A 22,444-nucleotide genomic window follows, 5' to 3' on the forward strand; every position below is an offset into this window, starting at 1 on the left:
CATTCGCTACCTTTATGGTCACCATTTCTTGTTTGGAACTAGGAACCTTTACGGCTGCCATCATCTTAATGGTCAATTTCAACTTTAGCCAATGCACATATGGTGATTTGATGGGGAAATTGTCCAATTAATCTTAACCATTGATACCAATTATGTCAATTTAGTCCTTAGAATTTATGTGAAGTTCTAACGTATACCTTCTGATTAATTTTCGCAAGAAATCACTGATGCGGAGGTATGTCACATAGAATGATTAGCGATGATTGAACTATCACGTTAGCGATTTTTTGTGAAAATTTACTGTGAAAAAAAAAGATTTGGAATTTCCTGCAAAAGGTTTGGGACTATATTAACAAAATTGAAACATTTGGAACTGAATTAGTATTCATATAATAGGTTTAGGATTGAAAAATTAATTTTCCCATGACTTGATTGCTTCATGCGGTGACTTGATTCACAACCCGATCTAAGGGGGTAGTTACCTTGAGAGAGGCAAGCGAGTGCACAAAGGGTGATGCGGGCGATAGGTTGCTTGCACCAATTCTATAATGGCGGGTAGTGAGCAACAAAGCAGTGAAGGTGACAAGGAGCAGACACATGGGCAAAAGTGAAGGCAAAGGGGAGAGATTGGCTCAAGCTTTTAAGAGTACATGTAGGTTCTGTTTGTTCCACCAAAAATAACTTCTAGGAAAAAGTTTTCTTTTTGGATTTTCCATTGTTTGTTTCATATAAAATAACTAGTCAAGGAAACCATTTTCCGCTATAAAAAAAAAAAAAAAAATGTTCAAAAGTAGCCCCACTTTTAAAGGTGATTTTTCCATGGAAGAAATTTTCCACAACTTCTTTTACTTTACTTTCTTTCACCAAACACATTTCCCCCTTATTTTTACGTTTTCTTTTTCTTTTCTTTTTAAATTTCTTTTTTTTTCCTTTTTTTTCCTTCTTCCTTGGTCGGTGACTAGCCACAAGCCAACGCCAACCCCATCTTAAGCTAGCGAGGATTGAGCTTGCTTGATTTCGGTGAGGTCGAACCTCACCTGATATGGTGAAGTTGAGCTCATCAACCTCAGCGAGCTCAAGTTTCACTAGAATCTGCCGAGCTCAAGCCTCGCCAACTTGGGGTGATGCTAGAGCTTGCCAATGGCTGATCGCCAATTGTTGCCATAGGCGATGACTAGCCAAGGCCAAGGAAGAAGAAGAAAAATAGACAGCAAAGAAAAAAAGGAAAAGGAAAAGAAAAAATTAAAAATTAAAAATCAATTTTAAAAAATAAAATAAAGATAAAAGTATTGAAAATGAGTGAGTCAATTAGATTGAGTTGAGCTAGAAATACAAGTTTAGATGAAGGGGCTTCAGAGTTTACAAAGTCTAAAGCAGGTTTCAGACTCTACGGCCGAATCAATGGTCTGAAGCGTGTTAATAATCAGAAATGAGTTTAGAATTAATAGCTACGTTAATGATCCGAAGTGAGTTTAGAATTAATCGCATTGTTAATGATCTGAAGTGAGTTCAATATTTGAAATGATTAAAGATTTAACGATCTTATTAAGTTATGAAATGGTTTCATAACTTATTGGTTACATTAATAATTTGAAACTAGAATAAATGGGCAGTATAATGATCTGAAGCGGTTTCAGATTTAAATGACCAATTAATACTCTAAAATAGTTTTAGAATTAACGGTCAAATTAAATATTTGTGACAGTTACAAAGTTAATACCCAGAATAAAAACTTGTAACATTTACAAATAAATGTCTAATGCTTTATAATAGTTACGGAGTCAATACTCGAATTATTGTCTGAAATAGTATTAAAACTTACGTTCAATAGGAGTTACGGCTAAATTAATTCTAAAACGGTTTAGAGTTAATGTGCCGATTTAAATGTAATATGCACTAACTATAAAAGGTAATATAGAGAGCAGATCACCGAATGATCAATAATTGACAATCGATAATTAAAAGTGCTGATACTAATCAACAAAAGCACTCACACGAGAGCAATTGCTAGCACAATTGTAGTTGTGAGATCTCTCAATTTCTCTCTCCTGTTCAATGTGAGAATTGGTGGTGTGTCTGAACTAGAGGCCCAACACTTATGGAGCTAAATCTAAAGAACTTCAAAGCTTGCGAAGAAATCAGACGTTTTGCATCTGAAGAACGTCAAAACTAGTATTATTAGAAGACGTTAGACATTTGTGACCAAGAGTCCAAGAACCTCAGAACTGGTATTACTAGAAGGTGTCAGACGATTGCGATCAGAGTTTGAAGAACGTCAAAACAAAATTTGGAGCACGGTACAAGGTTAATATGATTAGCCCCTTTATCTCTTGTATGTGTTTTTGTTAAAATGCACGAAAATGCTTTAGAAACACTTGTTTTAGCGTTTTTACTTCCGCTGCAATGAGACTTTCATCTTAATTTACTTATGCATGTATGCTTGTTTATCGAAACAAACACCAATAGTGGTATCAGAGCTAATCCTTCGACATTTTCGTGCTTTTAATTGTTGATTGGTTTATGTTGTTTATATGATCTACTGACTAATTCTCATTTGTGATGAGAATTTTTTTTAAAGTCACTTTCAGATTTTTATTTGATATGCATATTTATCGGTAATATGCAAGGTGAGACTATTAATAATAAAGAAAATATCCTTATTTTTGGTGTTGAGTTATAACGGGTGCTTGAACTCGTGGCCTAACATCGTCGTGGTTTGTTCCTATGTTTTGATGGTTGATTGGTTGATTATGGATACATTGAAGTCAGTTGCTATTCAAGAACAAAGGACCACTCCATTATACATTTGATGGTTTGGGGTTTAGGTTGAGTGATTTCCTATAATTGTTAGGTGATGAATCATTTGTGTGACATCCTGAATTTCCAATTTTGTTTTCAATTGAATGAATCGACTTTTCATTGACGTGCCTATAGTTCTATTCTCTAAGCTGATCACTCACAAGATAACTAGTCTATCCGGTGAAGCCCTTAAGGGATTTTAACGCAATAGATTTGAGAATTCGACCAAAAATCAACCAAAAATCGACTGCTCGACCATGCTAGTTTGCAAGGGTCATTATGTTATAGTTAAAAATCGATTAGAGACCGGAGATAGGTCGACTCAACTGAGCCATGTGATTTAGTGTAGGTGATTTCACATAATTGCAAAATTCTCGTCGATCGATACTAGACCGATTTTTCTGTTGTTTTGGTACCCTATGTCCATTTTTACAATATGGCTCGAAAATAATCGACCATGGGTCAATTGCACTAAAAATTCCTAAAAGCTATTGGTATGCTAGGTCACGCTAAAATCGCGTCGGATTGAAATTAACCACGAATTTAAACCCAATTTCAGAAATTGAAGATCTGTCATGTTACGATTCATTTTAGGACCGTCGACTCATCCTTCGAAAATTTTCTGCAAACCGAGATTTTTGGCGAAATTTCAAATTAGGGCCGTTTTCTATCACGTTTTTGGGATTCCAGTTAGACAATTTACGAGGAAAAATGTTGAATGGGATGATGGCACCTTTGTTGAATTTATGGAGACCGATTTAGATCCAATTGAAAGAGAATTGAAGTGGATTTGGGGGAATTTGGTGCAAAATTCGTAGGCCATGGGGGAGGGAACATTTTGGACCATTTGGGTGGTGTGCTGGGGAAGTTTTTGGGCTGCAAATTGGCTGTGGATAGGGCAAAGCTGGTGGGGGGCCAAGCAATGATCAATAAAAGGATATTTGTGGCTATGGGTCCCCCTCTCTTGCAGCTGGCTCCATCTCCTTCAATAGCCACCTTTCTCCATTATAGGTGTTTAGAAGCTCAAAAATATTGCAGAGAGTGACCGAGCAGCTCCCCCTAGTTGTTGCACACCCGCCGGAGCTGCCAAGACTGCTGTTTGCTACTCGCAAGTTGTCCTGCTACCAGCGAGCCTAGCTTGGCGTTCTGCTCGCCCACGCACCCTTGTCATGCCCAACCGTGCCATCGAGCCATCTCAAGCCACCATCGAAGTCCCTTGGTCATCGTTCAGGCCACCGGAGCAGCCGCCGTTGGTTGTCGTCGCCCGCTGTAGCAACTGGTCCGCCTGCCTTGCCATTTTAGGCGCTGGTTCCAGCTTGCTCGGCCTAGGATAGAACTGGAAGTCTAGCTCAGCCGTGAGCCTTCGTGGGTCGTTTTGGGTCTCTTTCGAGTCCCGCTTGGTGTCACTGCACGGTTGTTTATCTCCCATCTCCACATCACCGTTGTCGTGGACTCACTAGATCGCTAAACTTATGAGTTTACTTGATAAACTCTACTTAAGGAGTTAATGGCATTTAAAGAGTGATTAGTTTAAGCTAAGTATGGTTTAGGTGGTTAGTTAGAATGGATTGGCAATTTAATTATTCATTTGTGCATGTTAGGTAGTTAGAATGGATAGATTAGAGACTAGATAAGTTGTGCTATTTATCTAGACAGGTTTCAGAAATTTTCTCGACCCGTTCGGGCTGTTTATCAAGCATTTCCGGCCTAAGTTTGCATTATTGGTAATTAATTGTATTTATTTAATTATTTAATTATTATTTATTTATTTATCATTTTTTGGAAATTATATCGGGATAGCCGATGACCGGAATTTTGTGCTGATTGCAATGGTGTGCTTAGTTTATTTAATCGGATGCTATTTTGTGCAAATGGAGTGATGATTGTAATTTTGGATATTTATTCCAAAATTTTGTAATTTCGAATTTAATCAGAAAATACTGGGGCGTCGGTTTTAACGCAAATTTTTTTTTAGAAACTATATTAAATGGTGGGATTTTTGAAAAGAAAGATATATCATTTTGCTTAGACCAACCATGTACCCCCACACGATTATTTTTATGGGGTACTTTTAACACGATGATATTAAGCCAAGTTCATTATTTTAATTGAGGGATTGGTGTGCAGAGCACAAGATCCTTGGCCGGGATTGATTTATTGTGTATCAACTTGTGTGAGCGTAATCGTTAGCTTGTGAGAGTAATGAATCGTCAGCTTGTGCAAGCATTATTGTATGTCAGTTTATGAGAGTAGTATACTGTATTAGCCTATGTGAGTATTGATATGTCAACTTGTGAGAACAATATGCTATATGAGCTTGGGTGAGCTATAATATATATCAGCTTGTGCGAGTTACCATCTATATATCAGCTTATGAGAGCTATTACCATCTATTCCAGCTTATGTGAGTAGTGATCATATCGATGAATTGATAGATGGTATCTATTGTATCGACTGTATCGAATTGAATGGATTGAATGATCGGTTGGATGGAATTGATTGATTGAGATTATGAACTATACTGACGTGTAGGAGGGAACTGAGGTAAGGTAAGTCTTTTGACTTGTGTGCATAGTTTCCTCTAGGAGTATTTCCTTCTTAGTCGGAGTTTAGGGGGTGAACTTGCTGAGACATTGTCTCACCCTATCGTGGGCTCAATCTTTTCAAGTCCTTAGATGGCAGTTCCTTCGGAACGTTTTGGTCAGCTGATGAAGGTTACCGAGCAGAGTTTTGATTATCATGCCCCATGGAGGTCAATGGGTCTATGAACTCGTGGTGACCACCGTTTGGGTCGATGAGGGCCTACCTCAAAAGGTACCTCATCGGTTTAGAGTGTGGTTTTGCTACGGTTTCAATGGATTCCGTGTGGTCTCCTCTAGGGTTTTGAAATTCTTATGGTAATCGATGCCACTCTAAATGAGAGTGTAGCTAACCCTCCTGATAGTGTTGTGGAGGACCCAACACCCCTAGAGCCTGTGGAGACCAAAGAATCGGCGAATGAGTCCAGCTAGTTTATCATAGGATAGCTTTGTTTTGAGGACCGATCTTTTGTAGACTTGTTTATAACTAGTCTGTATATAAACCGGGGTGTTTATAAAAGTGTTTTGGTTGTGAATTGGTTTCTTGCTTTTCTATCCCATGTTGGTTGTTGTCAGGGGTATTGTTTCACTTCCGCATGCGCATTAAAAATGAATGGGTCAGCAATGTGTCCTAAAACATTGCAAAATTTATCGACCACCGAGAGATGGGCACGCGCTCGAGGATTGGGGCATGACAATTTGTATCCTAGATACTTGCAAGAGATGATGGGGTAAACTTAATTATGGTCATGAGGCCAATAACTGTCAGATGAGGCTTTCATGATCTAGAGGCCAAAGTATGATTGGGACTCACATGTGATGCGTTGGATATGGGATCCACTCACTAAGTTCAGAAGATACTAATAACTGTTAGGTGAGGTGGACTATGAATTGGTGGGACTCCAATCCTCATTAGTGATATTTTCCCAATGAAGATTACTGTCTCCCATCCTAAGGAGTGTGGGATTTGAAAAGAATAGTGGGATATAATATTTCATTCAAAAGCCACAATGAAATATTTGTTGAAAGTCAACGGCTAACAATTATGTTGAAAGTCAACTCTGAAAATTTTTAGATCAAACTTCCATGCCAATTCTCGACAAGAATTGTCTGACGGGACCCAACTATACCGATTGGGTGAGGAATTTGAGAATTGTTCTTAACTCCGAGAAGATTGGGTATGTGATTAATCAGAACTTGTCAGAACACTTTCTAGGTGGTATTGATGAGGAACGCAAAACTTATGAGAAGTGGCGTGAAGATGATCTAAAAGTTAGATCATACATGCTTGCTTCTATGAACAATGAGTTTCAAAAGAAGTATGAGATCATGTAAAGTGCTTACTCAATCATCGTGCATTTGAAGGGTTTTTTTTCGATGAGAACGGTCATATTTCTAGATATGAGATATCTAAGGGATTCTACCATATGAGAATGGCTGATGGATCATCGATGAATGATCATGTTCTGAAGATGATTTGGCACATTGATGAGTTATCCAGGCTAAATCTTATAATGAATAATGAATTAGCCGTGGATCTTATACTCCAGTCTTTGCTTGATTCCTTCTCTAGATTTGTCCATAACTTCCACATGCATAAGATGGAGAAAAGTCTTGCTAAATTACACGTCATGCTGGTGGTTTATGAGAATAAAATGAACAACACAAGGCCCACTATAATGGCTATAGCAGAGGCTTCCTCTTCAAAGAGTAAGACTATTTTGAAGAAAAGGAAATGGAAGAAGTCCACAAAGCCTGCTACACATCCAAAGCTCACGATTGAAAAAGGGAATTGCCACTATTGTGGTGTCAAGGGACATTGGAAGAGGAACTGTAAGAAGTACCACATGAGCTTGAAGGTCAAGCTAAAAAGCCGACCTTATGAAGGTATGGTGTTCATGCTTATTGAAACTAACCTTTACGGTTGATTTTGATTCCAACTTATATGTTCTAGATTTTGCTACAACTTCACATATTTGTATGTCTTTGCATTATCTGGAAGTAAGCAAGATGCTGAGGTAAAATGAGATAGTCTTGACATTTGCAAATTGAGCAAGACTTGTTGCATTAGCTATAGGGACTTATTGTTTATCTTTGTCTTTAGAATATGTACTAGTTTTGAATAATTGTTTGCATTATAAGAATGCGGTCATGAACCTCATCTTTATAACTCGTTTGAGTAAAGAAAATTATGAATTTTCTTTTGTTGATGATGCGTGTTCCATTTATTATGGTAAAAGATGTATTGGTTCTGGTAAGATAACCAATAATCTTTATACCATTATAATGTTTGGTGATATGATTACCAATGTCAATAAACAGAATGATATAAATGCCATGAGCAATAAATGACCTAGAGATAGACCAAATCCAAAGTATGTTTGGTATCTCTAATTAAGTCATATTTGAGAGGATATGATCGATAAGTTGAGTAAAGATGGATATATTGATTGATCAGACTTTGAAAAGTACTCAACTCATGAGGCATGTCTCTTAGGAAAGATGAAAAAGGCACCCTTTGTAGTACAAAGTGAGTGAGCTGTTGACATTCTAGGATTGATACATACTGATGTTTGTGGTCCACTTAATGAACTAGTTCGAGGTTGTTATTCTTACTTCATTACCTTTACTAATGATATGTCATGGTATGGTTATTTATACTTTATGAAGTATAAATTTGAATCATTTGAAAAGTTCAAGGAATTCAAAGCTGAATTTGAGAAACATACAGGAAAAAGTATTAAGGCTCTTCGATCTGATCGAGGAGGTGAATACTTGAGTACTGAGTTCCTGAATCTTTTGAGAGACAATGGTAATTTATCACAATGGACATCTCCAAGAACTCCATGACACAATGGTGTGTCTGAGAGAATAAATCACACTTTAATGGATGGTGCGATCTATGATCGGTTATACTGATTTACCCATATCCCTTTGGGGATATGCCATTGAGATAGCCACATATTTATTGAATAGAGTTCCGACTAAGTCCGTTCCAACTACGCCTTATGAGATATGACATAATAGGAAACCGAGTGTTAATCATATTAAGATTGGGGGTTGTCCGGTTTATGTCAAAAAGTTGAAGACGGATAAATTGGAGGCAAGATCTGAATGTGGTCACTTCATTAGGTATCCAAAAGAAAGTCTTGGATACTATTTCTATTTTCATTCCGATCAAATAATTTTGGTTAGTAGACATGCTTCATTTCTAGAGAATTAGATCATTCAAGAAAGTGGAGCTGGGCCAAAAAAAGACTTACAAGAAGAAACTAATGGAGTAGCAAATGATTAGGTTTAGGTGCAGACCTCAGATTCAATGAAAGGTTCTAATGCAAACTCTGATAAGGATTAGATGTCGACCTCAGATTCACAAGGAGCTTCTGATACACAACTTCTAAGGAGGAGTACGAGAATGTCTTTTCCTCTTGTTCATTATAGACACTTGATTGAATGTACTGATCCCTTATTCATTATGAATGAAAGTGATCAATCAAGTGATCTAAACACCTATGAGGAAGCAATGTCTAACACTGATTCTGATAAATGGTTGGAGGCTATTAAATCCGAAATGAATTCTATGTATTCCAATGACATTTGGACTTTAGTTGACCTAGCGGATGGCATTGTATCAATTGGCCGTAAATGGGTCTTCAAGAGGAAGATAAACGCTGATGGTCAAGTTGGCACATATAAGGCACGTCTGGTGGTGAAAGGATATCGTCAAATAGAAGGGATTGATTATGACGAGACTTTCTTACCCGTAGTTATGCTGAAATCTATTCGGATTATGTTGGCTATAGTTGCATACTTGGACTATGAGATATTTCAAATGGATGTCAAGACGGCTTTCCTAAATGGATTCCTTGAAAGAGGCATCTACATGGAACCACCACTAGGTTTTGAGTCTATATTGTAATCAAAAGGGTTCAATCTTAAGAGAGTCATATGTGGACTCAAACAAGCCTCCATAAGTTAGAACATCCATTTTGATGAGGTGATCAAATTGTTTGGTTTCATAAAAACCCAAATGAACCCTATGTCTACAAAAAGGTTAGTAAGAGCGCAATTGTGTTTCTTATTTTGTATGTGGATGACATACTATTGATCGGAAATGATATGCCTATGATATCATCGATCAAGATATTCTTGTCTTAGAAGTTCTCCATGAATTAAGAGAGACAATCTATATTCTAGGTATCATGATCTATAGAGATAGATCTAGACAAATGATTGGCTTCTCACAATCTACGTACATAGACAAAGTGTTGACGCATTTCAACATGCAACATTCCAAAAGAGGATTATTGCCTTTTAGGCATAGAATCCATCTTTCCAAGGATATGTGTCCAAATAATCTTGAGGAAAGAGAATTGATGGAAAATATGACATACTATTGGAAGCATAATGTATGTTGTGCTATGTACAAGATCTAATATTGCGTATGTTATAGGCAACACAAGCATATATTAGTCTGATCCAAGTGAAGAATACTAGATAGCAGTTAAGACTATCCTCAAGTTCTTGAGAAGGACTAAGGATCTATTATTGATATGTGGAGAAGGAGATTTTAAAGTTAAAACATATACAAATTCTAATGTTTAATCAGATCCTAATGACTATAAGTCAACATCTAGGTTTGTCCTTATGTTCAATGGTGGAGCAGTTAGTTGGAAAAATTCCAAATAGAGCATAATTGCTGATTCCATTACTAAAGCAGAGTATGTAGCTGCTTCTGAAGCAGCGAAGGAAGTGGCTTGGATGAAGAAGTTTATTTCAAAACTTTGAGTGGTTCTTTCCATTGAAGAGCCGATTGCATTGTTTTGTGATAATAATAGGGCAATGGCTCAGGCTAAGGAACCAAGGTCTCACCAGAAATCTAAGCACATTTAGAGGCGCTTCTATCTCATTAGAGAGATTATTGGGAGAGGTGATGTCACCTTACAAAAAATAGCCTTAGCGGAAGACATGGCGAATCATTAATGATCTAAAATAAGTTCAAAATCAACAGCTAAATTAAAGATCTAAAACGATTTCAGATTTAACGATCACATTAAGTTATGAAACAGTTTCAAAACTTAATGGTCACATTAATAATCTGAAACAGTTATAGAATAAATGGGTAGTTTAATGATATGAATGGTTTTGGATTTAAATAACCAATTAAAGCTTTGAAACAGTTTCAAAATTAACGGTCAAATTAAATATTTGTGACAGTTACAAAGTTAATACCCAGAATAAAGACTTGTAGACTTGTAGTAGTGATAAATAAATGTCTGGAATGATACTCTATAATAGTTAAAGAGTTAATGCCCGAATTAGTGTCTGAAACGGTATCAAAACTTACGTTCGTAATGAGTTATGGTCGAATTAATTCTAAAATAGTTTAGAGCTACGCCGATTTAAATGTGATCTGCACTGACTGTAAAAGGTAATACAAAGAGCAGATCACCTGGTGGTCGATAATTGACAATCGATAATTGAGAGTGCTGATACTGATCAACAAAATCACTCACACAAGAGCAATTGCTAGCACAATTGTAGTTGTGAGATATTTCAATTTTTCTCTTATGTTCAACGTGAGAATTGGTGGTCTGTCTGAACTAGAGACCTGACACTTGTGGGGATGGATCTGAAGAACGTTAGAGCCTGTAAAAAAAAAAGATGTTCTGCATCTGAAGAACGTTAGGACTAGTATTATCGGAAGACGTTAGATGTTCGTGGTCAAGAGTCCAAGAACGTCAAAACTAGTGTTACTAGAAGGTGTAAGACATTCGCGGTCAAAGTTTGAAGAACGTCAGGAATGTTAGAATGAAATTCAAAGCACGGTACAAGGTTGATATGATTAGCCCATTTATCCGGTTTCTTTTATTATTATCATAGTTATGCCCCGATCTTTGAATTTTTATGTCTCATTGAGCTCATCAACGTGTTCATATAATGCACTCTCGCACCCATGTTTATATTTCCGCGCGTGATCCTTCCTTTAGAATTTTACCCTTCATTTTTCTCAATGAAAAAGTAGGCAGTATGAAGGCCGTAGTTGTAGCTCGAGTTCTCAAAATGGATAAGTGTGCACAAAGAGAAATGGTATATACCATTAGACATGGAGGTTTTAAATGTCAGTATTATCTTGGGATTCAAATGTTCAAACTTGAGAGATAGAAATATAAGATCAGTGGACGCAAAAACTGTAAATACATTAAGGAAACTAAATCAAGTCGGTCCTATATATTGAACATCATATTTCTGGACTAATCTAGATATAGCTCAGATAAAAACATCTAAAGTAAGATTTTGTAATCCTGCCACCAACGACCACCTCGACTGTGGCCGAGGTTGTCCCAACCACCCCCCCCATCTTTCCCTCCCTCCCACCCTCTCTCGGAGATAACGCTTTCGCACTTATAGTCGTATGGCTGATGGTCGCCCGACTAATCACAAGTGATAGTTGATGTTCAATCTCATCTTGTCCTAAAGTTGCTTAATTAATTTGTCAGTGGATGCAGTAAATTAAAGAGCAAATCTACTAATATGAATATCAAAGATAAATTCATATATTCACTACGCAGAAGGAGTAAAGTTATTTTTGAAAAAAAAAATGTAAAAAGTTACACAACTATCGGTGCCTCAAAACAAATGATCAAAACATGATAACATGAATTAAAGCATCAAACAATATGTGGTCGGTTCTAACTATTCTCAAAATGACCAAATTGAGCTCTCCGTTCTACCCTTTTCTTTTTTTATTTATGTATTTCTTTTAGATATAAGATGGGTTAATGGATCTTTAAGTTTGGGCCTCTTTATTAATGTTAGATGGGCTTTTTAAATTGGCATGTAAGATTACGGTCAAATCGAGGGATTTATATAGTGGGTTCAAAGTTCAACTTTAAATGGGATCAAATTTGTCAATTGAACTTTTTTTATGAATAATAATTCTTTGTTCAAAGTATTTGATTGCGGTCAATCGACTCCACACAAATGCACTAAGCATCACAACTGCTAAATTACACGGGGCAACTAATCGATCGGATACTATTATATATAGCATAAAATGTATAGGACATAGAAATCCTATCCGTATCATATTATCTTCCTTTACCCGGCTAAATAATCTGAATTACCAAACATATCCGAGAATGACTTGACGTTGAATTCAAATACCAACGAGTTTCGCAAGTTGTATTGGTTTAAGTGAGCATCGTACACCAATAATTGTTTAAAGGTGCAGGGGTTGCTCCAAATTAGTTTAGAGCTCACTTGGCTATAGGTTCGAAATCTCCTATTGCTTCTCGACTTCAAAGCACATATTCAAGCAAAAGTACAGCACAAGTGTTAGAGCTTGGCACATGGGGACATTTAAGTGTCAAAACTTCCGAAAGATACATTTAAATGTCACTTTCTTTGAAAATGAGACATTTAATTGTCAATTATAGCAAGGGTGCTAGAAATTCTACGTGAATTATTTTAAACAATATAAGTCACCTACATGGCTTATTAGAAAACTGTGGTAACTAAGAAAAGTCAAAACAATGTTGTTTTGCCTCTTATTTGAATTTTAATATGAATATTAATTAAATTAAATTTAAAAATAAATTTAAAAAAGAAAAAGAACAAATGAGAGATTGCATAATGGCGAGGGCTTGTATAGCCCTCGCCGCCGCCTCCCTACCATCGCTAGGAAGGGTTGACAACAATGGGGGAGGGTCTATTGGGGTCGTCGAGCCCTAGCTAGGGGTCAAAGATCCTAGTTGACCGGTAGCAAGGGCTTGCAAGCCCTCGCCTAGATTTAGGGTGAGGGTCACCAGCCCTCGCCCGGTTAGGCCAAGGATTGCCACTCGTTGGGCCCTTTTTGTTGGTCGGCTAGGGTCGTTGGCCTTTGGCCAAGGCCCGACAACCTTGGTTGATCCTCACCCCTCCACCCCCCTCCTCCCGTGTCACCAGCCCTTCCTAGCGACGTTGGAGAGGTGGGGGTGAGCGCTTGCTTAGCCCTCGCCGTTTTGCAATCTCCTATTTTATTTATTTATTTATTTATTTATTTATTTATATAATTTAGTTAAATTTAATTTAGTTAACTTTTATATTAAAATTCAAAATCCTAGACAAAATGACATCATTTTTGGCTTACGAGCCACATCAGTGTACAAAACAAAATGCCTTGTCGCATTTTGGCTAGAATCTTTCACCATTGATACTTATCTGATTCATTTTGCTTCGATTTTGGCATACCCTTCCAAACTTTTGGTATTTAAATGTCCCCCCGTGCCAAGTTTTGATACTCCAAATGTCCGCACCTCCACATATTCATCTATGATAAGTTTGATTGTATCATGGCATAGGAAAACCTAGGCTTTACTCTCACTAGCAGCATGATGAAGCGACAATAATGAACTTGCTAAGTAGCAGTTATGATTCCAAACTAAATATCTTTTTTTTATGTATAAAATTTGTGACATCCTAAAATTTGCAATTATGTTTTCAATTTAATAAATCGGGCTTTTATCAACGTGCCTATAGTATTGTTCTCAGAGCTGATCACTCCTGAGATAACTAAACTAGCTGGAGAAGTCATTAAGGAATTTTAATGCATTAGACTTAAGAATTTGACCAAGAATCGACTACTCAACCGTGCTCATCTGCAGAGATCATTACGACACAGTAAAATCAATTTGAAATTAGAGATAGGTCGGCTCGACTGAAATGTGTAGTTAAACGTGGGTGATTCCACCAAATTGAGAAATTATCGTCGATCGGCATTAGACTGATTTTTCTGTCGTTTTGGTACCCTATGTCCATATTTAAATCATCGAGATTTTCACGACAACTGAGAGTCGCCAATGTGTTGAAGAGGTTCATTGTGGCTTGAAGAAAATCAACCACAGGTCATTTGCACTAAAAATTTCTAAAAACTATCTGGTAGCCTAGGTCATGCTAAAATTGCATCAGATTGAAATTAACCGCGAATTTGAACCCGATTTTAGAAATTGAAAGTTCCATCATGTCATGAGTCATTTTAGAAATATCGACTCAGTCTCCGAAGATTTTTTTGCAAATCGAGATTTTGGCAGAAAAATCGAGATAAGGCCATTTTCGACCAAGAAATGTAGAGGACTATTTTTTATCATGGAATTGGGATGCAAGGGGATATATTGGCGAGGAAAAATATCAATTTGATCGTGAGTACCTCAATTGAATCTATAGGAGCCGAATTAGGTCGATACAAGAAGGATTTGAGAAGGAATTGAGGGGAAATGTTGTGGAATTCGTATGCCCCCATGGACCCAACCTTTGGACTACTTCAAGGCTTCTAGAAGGAAGACTAGGCTGCTGGAAATTGGCTGAGGAAGCCAGCTTGGTGTGGGGCCAAGTCAAGGTGACCAAATGAGATAAGAAAAGACCAAGGTGGCACCCTTTAGCTCAACCGGTCCCCCCTTCCCCTTCCTCTCTCCGTTGACCTCCTACTCCCTCCATCCAGTGGTGCGAAGTCCCCAAAAAACCAGAGAACTGAGCCAGCAAGCCGTCGGAGTAGCCCAGCCATCCATTTGACCATTGCATGCCGCCACTCGCATCGCTCGCCCACACGCGTGTCCTCACGCCGTCTGCCTGCACCACAAGCCAGTTCCACCTCCTGTTCATGCCTAGCAAGCTGCCGAGGTCGCTTGAGCTGCTGTGGGCCACCGCTTGCCGCCATCCAAGCTCCGTCCGGCCCTGCCTAGATAGCTATTGCAGCCTCGCTGACGATCCATACCGTTTCGAGCCAACCCGCAGCAATTGGCTAGCTTGTTCGGCCTAAGACCAGTGACCGAACAGTGGGTATTTCCAGCACTGTTTGGCCCATTTTTATGGCCTTCCGAACCTCGAAAGGCGGTTTCGCTTTCGAGTATCTTGACCCTTGCCGCGTCCCCATCATTTTGATCCGAGCGGATCTTTAAACAAGTGAGTTTAACTCACTAATCATTGCTTAGTAAGTGAATAACGTTTAAAGGTTGTTTAGTTTAGACTAAGTATGGATTAGGTGGATAGTTAGAATATATTAGCAATTTAATTAACCGTTATTACATTAATCGACCGCAGAGAGATGGGTACGTGCTTGGACGATTGGGGCATGACAAAATTCTTATGATAATATCATAGGGCATCGTGGATGCGATTCACCCATTCCCACCAATTTACCCATTTAAATATCCATATCGCATCACCTCAGATTTTGTGCAAGCTTTGAAAGTGTTCCTACACCAATGAGCTTTTTTTGCATGAGTGAATTATTAGTAAAAAAATCCTCTGGAAAAACCTTAATTAAAAGAGGACGTAAAATTCAGTGATAGTGTGATATCTTCTTATTGATTATCCATAAATATTTTGTTGAGCCACTCTTAATTGTACTCAACATTAAATTAAGATTTGGATGATCGGTGTTGAAAACTTTAAGAGAAGAATATAGATTGAATATGATATTGCTAGTATGAGTACCTAGAGGGGGGTGAATAGGTGCCTAAACAATTTATCGATATACGGAAGCGATTCTTAACATATGATAGAAAGTAAATTCTCTCTTAATTAACAAAATGAAATACGATTGAGGTAGAGAGAGTGAGGAAGAGAAAATTGAACACAGGATTTATAGTGGTTCGGCTTATTCCAAGCCTACGTCCACTCTTCCGCACCGACACCCACCGGCTGGATTTCACTATGATCAAAAGAGAAGTTACAGCACAGCTTTGCCTTGATTCCACAGTGTAGATGTTTTACCACACCTCCTCAAGGTCTCTCACAAATATAGACTCTCTTTTGTATACAAGTATTCGCTCAAAGGATTTATCTAAACAAATAGGAGCTTCGTACTTTGGAATTCTTCTATCGCGCACACCTCGAACAACTAAGAACGTCTTCCTTATATACTCCTTTATACCATCATACCCGTTGGCACTTACCAAAGGAATTCCTCCAATCTACCCGTTGGACGGAATCAATTAGGAAGATTGTTCGAGCTATTAAAGGAACGTGTTGATAGCCCATCAATCCTGTTCGCCCATACAATCGGGATCTCGGTTTCCATAAGTAGAACCTTCCAATAATATTTAGACAATCATCGAATCTTCAGTCATTGAATCAATCTTGATCAATCAAAGGATTCTTATACGTCTTCTCCAACCACGAGATCTTCTCCAGATGATAAGGTTAAATCCTGAACAAAACATCCAGCCCGGATAACCTTTCTTCAACGGATTAGAGACTGTCAATGAGGATAGACTTTGAGTCTTGAGTCTCGGCTGTCCGGAAGTCTTCGAGACTTTAACTAACGAGTCCAGACCTTCAGACTAGACTGATGGAAACGTTTTGTCAACTTCAAAACACTTCACGAAGATTTCTCCAACAGAATACAGATTTTCAAATGGACTACTCATTGCCCTTGCTAAAGCTAATTTTATTGGTTACTAGTACAATTGATTGTCCCTAAAAAGGTAAGTCCATCCGAAAATGCTTCGGAGTTTAAAGAGCCTTTCTAATGTGTTAATTGTTGTTGTAGCTCCCTACTTGCTCTGTAGTGGATTTTCCTTAGAAAACAGCCTACCACAATAAAACTATGAAACCCTGATAATGATGTTTATCTCAATTATTGAACTAGGACAACCTAAAAAAAAGTTCTTTTTCAGTAAGGTATGATTCTACAATTAAAGTATTGTTGTAGTCGATGAAGAGATGGATGAACCCAATTTGGAAGCGTCACTTGATTATTCAATACTAAAATACGTAGACTAAATTATGACATTAGTATAAGTTCCAATACATTCAATTGCCAATTAATAGCAAAAGTAGAACAAAGATTAACCAAGCAAATCAAATCAGCAGAAGTACAATCAAGGATAAATCTCAATAAGAGAACGAAGCCCCAGGTGAGAGACAAAACATTAGTATAAGTTCCAATACATTCAATTGCCAATTAATAGCAAAAGTAGAACAAAGATTAACCAAGCAAATCAAATCAGCAGAAGTACAATCAAGGATAAATCTCAATAAGAGAACGAAGCCCCAGGTGAGAGACAAAACATTAGTATAAGTTCCAATACATTCAATTGCCAATTAATAGCAAAAGTAGAACAAAGATTAACCAAGCAAATCAAATCAGCAGAAGTACAATCAAGGATAAATCTCAATAAGAGAACGAAGCCCCAGGTGAGAGACAATCTCATAACCGCTAAAGCCAGCATCAGCAAACAGCTTTGCCCACTCCTTTTCATCCCTTTCCTTCGCATTGAAGGTCACCATCATCAACATATCAAAGAAGAGTTGCGTTTCGGTGGATTCATGATCTTCTGTTTGACTGCCAACTACCATATCTATCATAATGATTTTTCCGACCTTGCCTTGACATGACACCGCTTCTCTGCATCGCTTCAGTATCTCGATGCATTTTTCGTCGCTCCAGTCGTGCAATATCCACTGTATTCACGTGACTTTTGGACAATTAGTTGGAGGTTATGGTTCTTATTGGAATGGTAATGTAAAAACAATATAACATCCGTAGAAAGAGTTTCAGTCACTTGTGTAGGTTACCAAGATTTGCACTAAAATGGAGCACTGTCACGATTCTAGTTCATGTAAGAGTTACCCATACATAGATTCATGATATGGAAACATCTAACCAAATTTAGTTGTCTTCATCAGCAATTTTGATTAAGCAAATTCGATGGCCACTTTAATCTCAAATTTTGCATAAATATTTCGTGAAAGAAATGCACACACGTGTTTGGACAACCCATAACGATATAGGCAATATCTAATTTACGACGACAAGATGATTGACAAGTAATCAATAAAGATTTTACTCTATATTTATATTCAAAATGAATGTAAAGAAATCCAAAGTCAAGATATGTATATTGTAAAAATCAAATTATCAACCAGGGACAACCTTGAGAATGACTGCATCCGCCGGGGGTATCTCCACAAACATGTTGCCTCCGACAAACTTCACCCTCTCACTTCCCACCAAACCGTCCACCACGTGTGGCTGATCGAACACCGTGCACTCCAAGTGCGGGAACGCCTCCGTGATGGCCTTACCCATCGTCCCGGTTCCGCCTCCAACGTCGACCACCGAGCTCAGCCCCTCGAACACTCCTCCACATGTGTCCACCACCACCCTCGCTATTAGACTCGAGTCGCTCGCCATCGCCTCGTTGAACAAGCTGCTGACCTCAGGACTGCGCCACGCCTCCCAAGCGGGCACGCCGTGTGCCATCTCGAATGCTGTTGGATGGACATCTTCTCCATCCCTCAGCCACGCGCTCAGATCCTGCCACCGGCCCTTGGGTAAAAGTCTCACCGCCAACAGCGCAAAGGGCTCTGCACTCAAGGCGTTGTCCTTTACGAGAAGCCGGGACACGCAGGTAAGCACATAACCCGTTTGGTCATCTGCTTCTTCAAGGTCCCGCAGCCCGAACAAGCCGGAGTGGACGAGAATGCGCATGAGGCGACGGATGCAGTGAGCTTTGGTGGGTTGAACATGGAGCGCGGAGACGAGTTCCTGGAGGGTCATGGGTCGGCCATGGTGATGGATTATGTCGGGTATGGCTAGTTCAATGGCCCACTTTAGGCACACTGATTTGATGAAGCTATATGTGTGGTTCCATATGAGGGCTTGAGCTTGGAGGAGCTCGCTAGCGGTCGCACCCCTGTCTCCATTACCCAAATTCATGTCGAAAACACCTTCCTCTGTAGTCGTCGAACCTCTCACAACGTGCATGCTTGCTACCCTTTAAGTTATATATAGAAATAGACCCCGGAAACACCTTCCCCGTGGAAAGATAAGATCTATTCAATAGCGGTCAATCTTGTTTGAGTAAGTTTTATAATTTCGTTGAATCTTTTATGGCACACCCGCTAGTTTAGGTGTGTCCAAAGAATAATGGATAAAAGGCATTAAATGTCCTTGAACTATAAAAAATATTCAATCAAATTCCCCAACTTTCTTCCCAAATCTATGTGATTTATTTTATTTTATTTTTCATGATAATCCTTCTGTTGAAAGGTAAACGAAAATGCTGACGTAGAGCTAAATCGACGTTAAATGATAACATATCATCCCTCGTGGCATCGTACATGACATTAAAAAATCCAACAAATATTTTCCAAAATTTCGAGAATAAAATCTGAAAAAGAAGAGGAAAAAAGCCAAAAAGAGATAAAGGTTTCAGCCAAAAAAAACCCGACAATTACAAGCATGCCCAATCTAATTGAAAGTCTTATTAAGACAAATGTCATCGTATGCAAGTCTTTACAATCGATATGATATGGAGATGTTGATGATGCTATAATTTGAATGTTTCTTATAAACTTTGTCAAATAATTTATCTATAAATAACAAGTTAAATCTGTGGTTAAATTATTTTAAAATGTTCTTTTTTGTCTAAAAGTAGTTCTAAATTCCTCTATGTTGGCCTATATTGAAACTAGGATGCAAGATTATTGCATATGACGGAATTAATTTTGATAGGGCCGTCAACACTGGTAAATGTATAAATCACAATTACTAGTTGTTTCAGATTGATATTTTCATAAAAATTTCTGAGCAAGATGGGACGAAAGAAATGAACTTACAATTTGATGACTAGATTTATAACTAGATAAAGTACATGAAATAAAATGAACCATTCCATTCTTAAAAATATGACGACCAAATTGTAACTTTATTAGAAACCTATATAGGTAAGTGCCATGTATCGGTTTGTCGGTGGTAACTTAGGATATCCTATCCATATACAATGTCAAAAATCAGCAAAATCACAACCCAGAGGTACTTAGCCCTCTCCTCCATGTTTTGCTCGAAGAACTAGTTCAAATCACCGATGCAAAAGAACAACATTTAACTGATGTTGTGAGAGTGATTTCTCATTTCAAATCACAAGCTTGATGCATGCAAACAAAAACACTGCAATTTCAGTATTATAATTCCAGAAAGGCCATCACATTTTCTCTTCCTACCACATTTACAGCTCCAAGAGCCCAACGTGAACAAACAAGGTGCAATTCCAATGTAATATAAAAGGAAAGAAAAGAAAAAAAGAGCTCCTGACGGACAAACACCGTCGGCAGATGTCTCTTGAACTATTTTTAAAGACCTTTTGGGCTTACGCCAACAAAACTTTGACTTATACCAACGCAAAGATGAGATATGTGGAAAGGCTTCGTCATATATATATAGTAGTCTATGAGTTATATAAATAAACTGGGCTTATTCATCAATTTGAAATGACGGGGAGCCGTGCTTACCCATGGAAGTGCACACCTACATCTACTAGGTGCCTTTACATGAAAGGATCAGGCCGGGGGTTGTATTCCTATCGGTTTCCAATCCCCCCGCGGTTTATCATTACCCCATTTTACGTTTGGGGTTGACTCTGATAAACATGTCAGTTTAAGGACTTGATAGGGTCCAACCAGCTGCCTTCATTTCCAAGATACTGGGCTGGCAGTCGTCGAGAGGCCAGTGTAGCAGAGCCAGGTGCAGGCCGTGGGGTTGTATTCCTATTAGTTTCCAATCCCCTCGCGGTTTATCATTACCCCATTTTACGTTTGGGGTTGACTCCGATAAACGTGTTAGTTTAAGGACTCGACAGGGTCCAAAGTGCCTTTACATAATATGAAAGGAACATTTGCTTTTCATTATGTTCAAATTACAATATACTTTTTCTTTTTCTTGGTCAAACTACAGTCTCCTTAATTTAGATGTTTCTTACTTAATAATTCATTGATGAGCGTCAGGGCAAACGCGCTTATGGAAGTTGTGGATGTTTTCGACGCAAAAGAGAATCTTAGGGTGTGTTTGTGACATCCTAAATTTCGACCCCGTTTCAATAAAATGAAATAAGATTTTCACTGACATGCCTATAGTCCTTTTTCTTTGAGCCGATCACTCAAGAATTAACTAACCTATTAGGTGAAGCCATTAAGGGATATAACTGCGGTAAAATCCCTAAAAGCTATCTAATTGGTTAGATTGGATTAAAATCGTGTCCAGTCGATTTTAACCATGAAATTGAATTTGGTTTCGGGAATCGAATGTTCGAGCATATCATGATTCATTTTTAGGACATCATCCCATCTAAATTTCGTCGAGTCTGGGATTTTGCAGAAAAATCGGTTTTCGAACAATTCGGAAATGAAAATGGAAATTCGGATGGGAGGTGAAGTGGGCTATTTTGCTGTCCAAAATTTGTTAATTGTGGGAAATTATATTTAAGAAAGTATTTGGGAGACTAAGGGATAAAGTTTGAAGACTTTTATGATTTGTAACGAGTGTTTAGGATTTTTTTTCCTTGACTTTCATCCCCTCCTCTCTTTCTCTCTCAATTTCCCTTCCCCTTTCCTGCGTACACACCCTCTGCCGCCCACCTCCCTTCTCTCCTTCCTCTCTTTTTCTTTTTCTTCATTTCTTCGTTGCCGCATCTTCATTTCATCTTCACCGCCCCACCCACTTCAGCCCATGCCAACACCATTTTCATTCCCCACCTTAGCCCATCATCCCATCTTCCTCCATCTCTCCTCTTCATCACCCCATCCCCCGTCGTCGTCGTCGTCATCATCATCATCATCATCCCACCAGCCCGTAACTCCACTTTCCTCCTCCATTCTGCCGCGCCAACTCACCCCAACAACCGCACCATCCTCCCACCTCCTCCATGTGCCAGCGAATCCAGCATCCCCACGCCCGTGTCAGCTCCTTCGTGACTCCTTCACCCACCGCCAGAACAGCGCCCAACAGCCCACCATCTCACGTTTCACCCGCCCACCGAACAGCCCCTCTCGTCCAACCCGGCAGCCCCATTTCCTTGTGCCAACGGCCAGCAGCCCATCCCCGCCGCTAGCTCCATACAACAGCCGCACTGTCACCGCTGAGCAGCCACCACACCTCAGCCGCCAGCGCACCACCAAGCTGAGACCAGCTCAGCCAAGCCCCGTAACCAGCATCTCCAAAACAATGCAGAAGTAGAATTGGTTCCCAGCTCAAGTTGTGAGCTTGCGGGGCAGTTTTCAACGCCTTCCGAGCCTCCTTTGGAGTA

At 38.8% G+C, this 22,444-nt stretch overlaps 1 protein-coding gene across 1 annotated transcript; it reads right to left on the reverse strand.

Moving 5' to 3' along the window:
* Window positions 1–17,233: 17,233 nt before the first annotated feature.
* Window positions 17,234–19,090, reverse strand: LOC104414519 (trans-resveratrol di-O-methyltransferase). Its single transcript, XM_010025665.3, has 2 exons — window positions 18,295–19,090; window positions 17,234–17,822 (listed from the first exon to the last, which is right to left on the reverse strand). Exons 1-2 carry the CDS (start codon window positions 19,078–19,080, stop codon window positions 17,520–17,522), a joined length of 1,089 nt encoding a protein of 362 aa, XP_010023967.3. The 5' UTR covers window positions 19,081–19,090; the 3' UTR covers window positions 17,234–17,519.
* Window positions 19,091–22,444: the final 3,354 nt, after the last annotated feature.

Source organism: Eucalyptus grandis, chromosome 8, assembly GCF_016545825.1.
Source record: "Eucalyptus grandis isolate ANBG69807.140 chromosome 8, ASM1654582v1, whole genome shotgun sequence".
Classification (NCBI taxonomy): domain Eukaryota; kingdom Viridiplantae; phylum Streptophyta; class Magnoliopsida; order Myrtales; family Myrtaceae; genus Eucalyptus; species Eucalyptus grandis.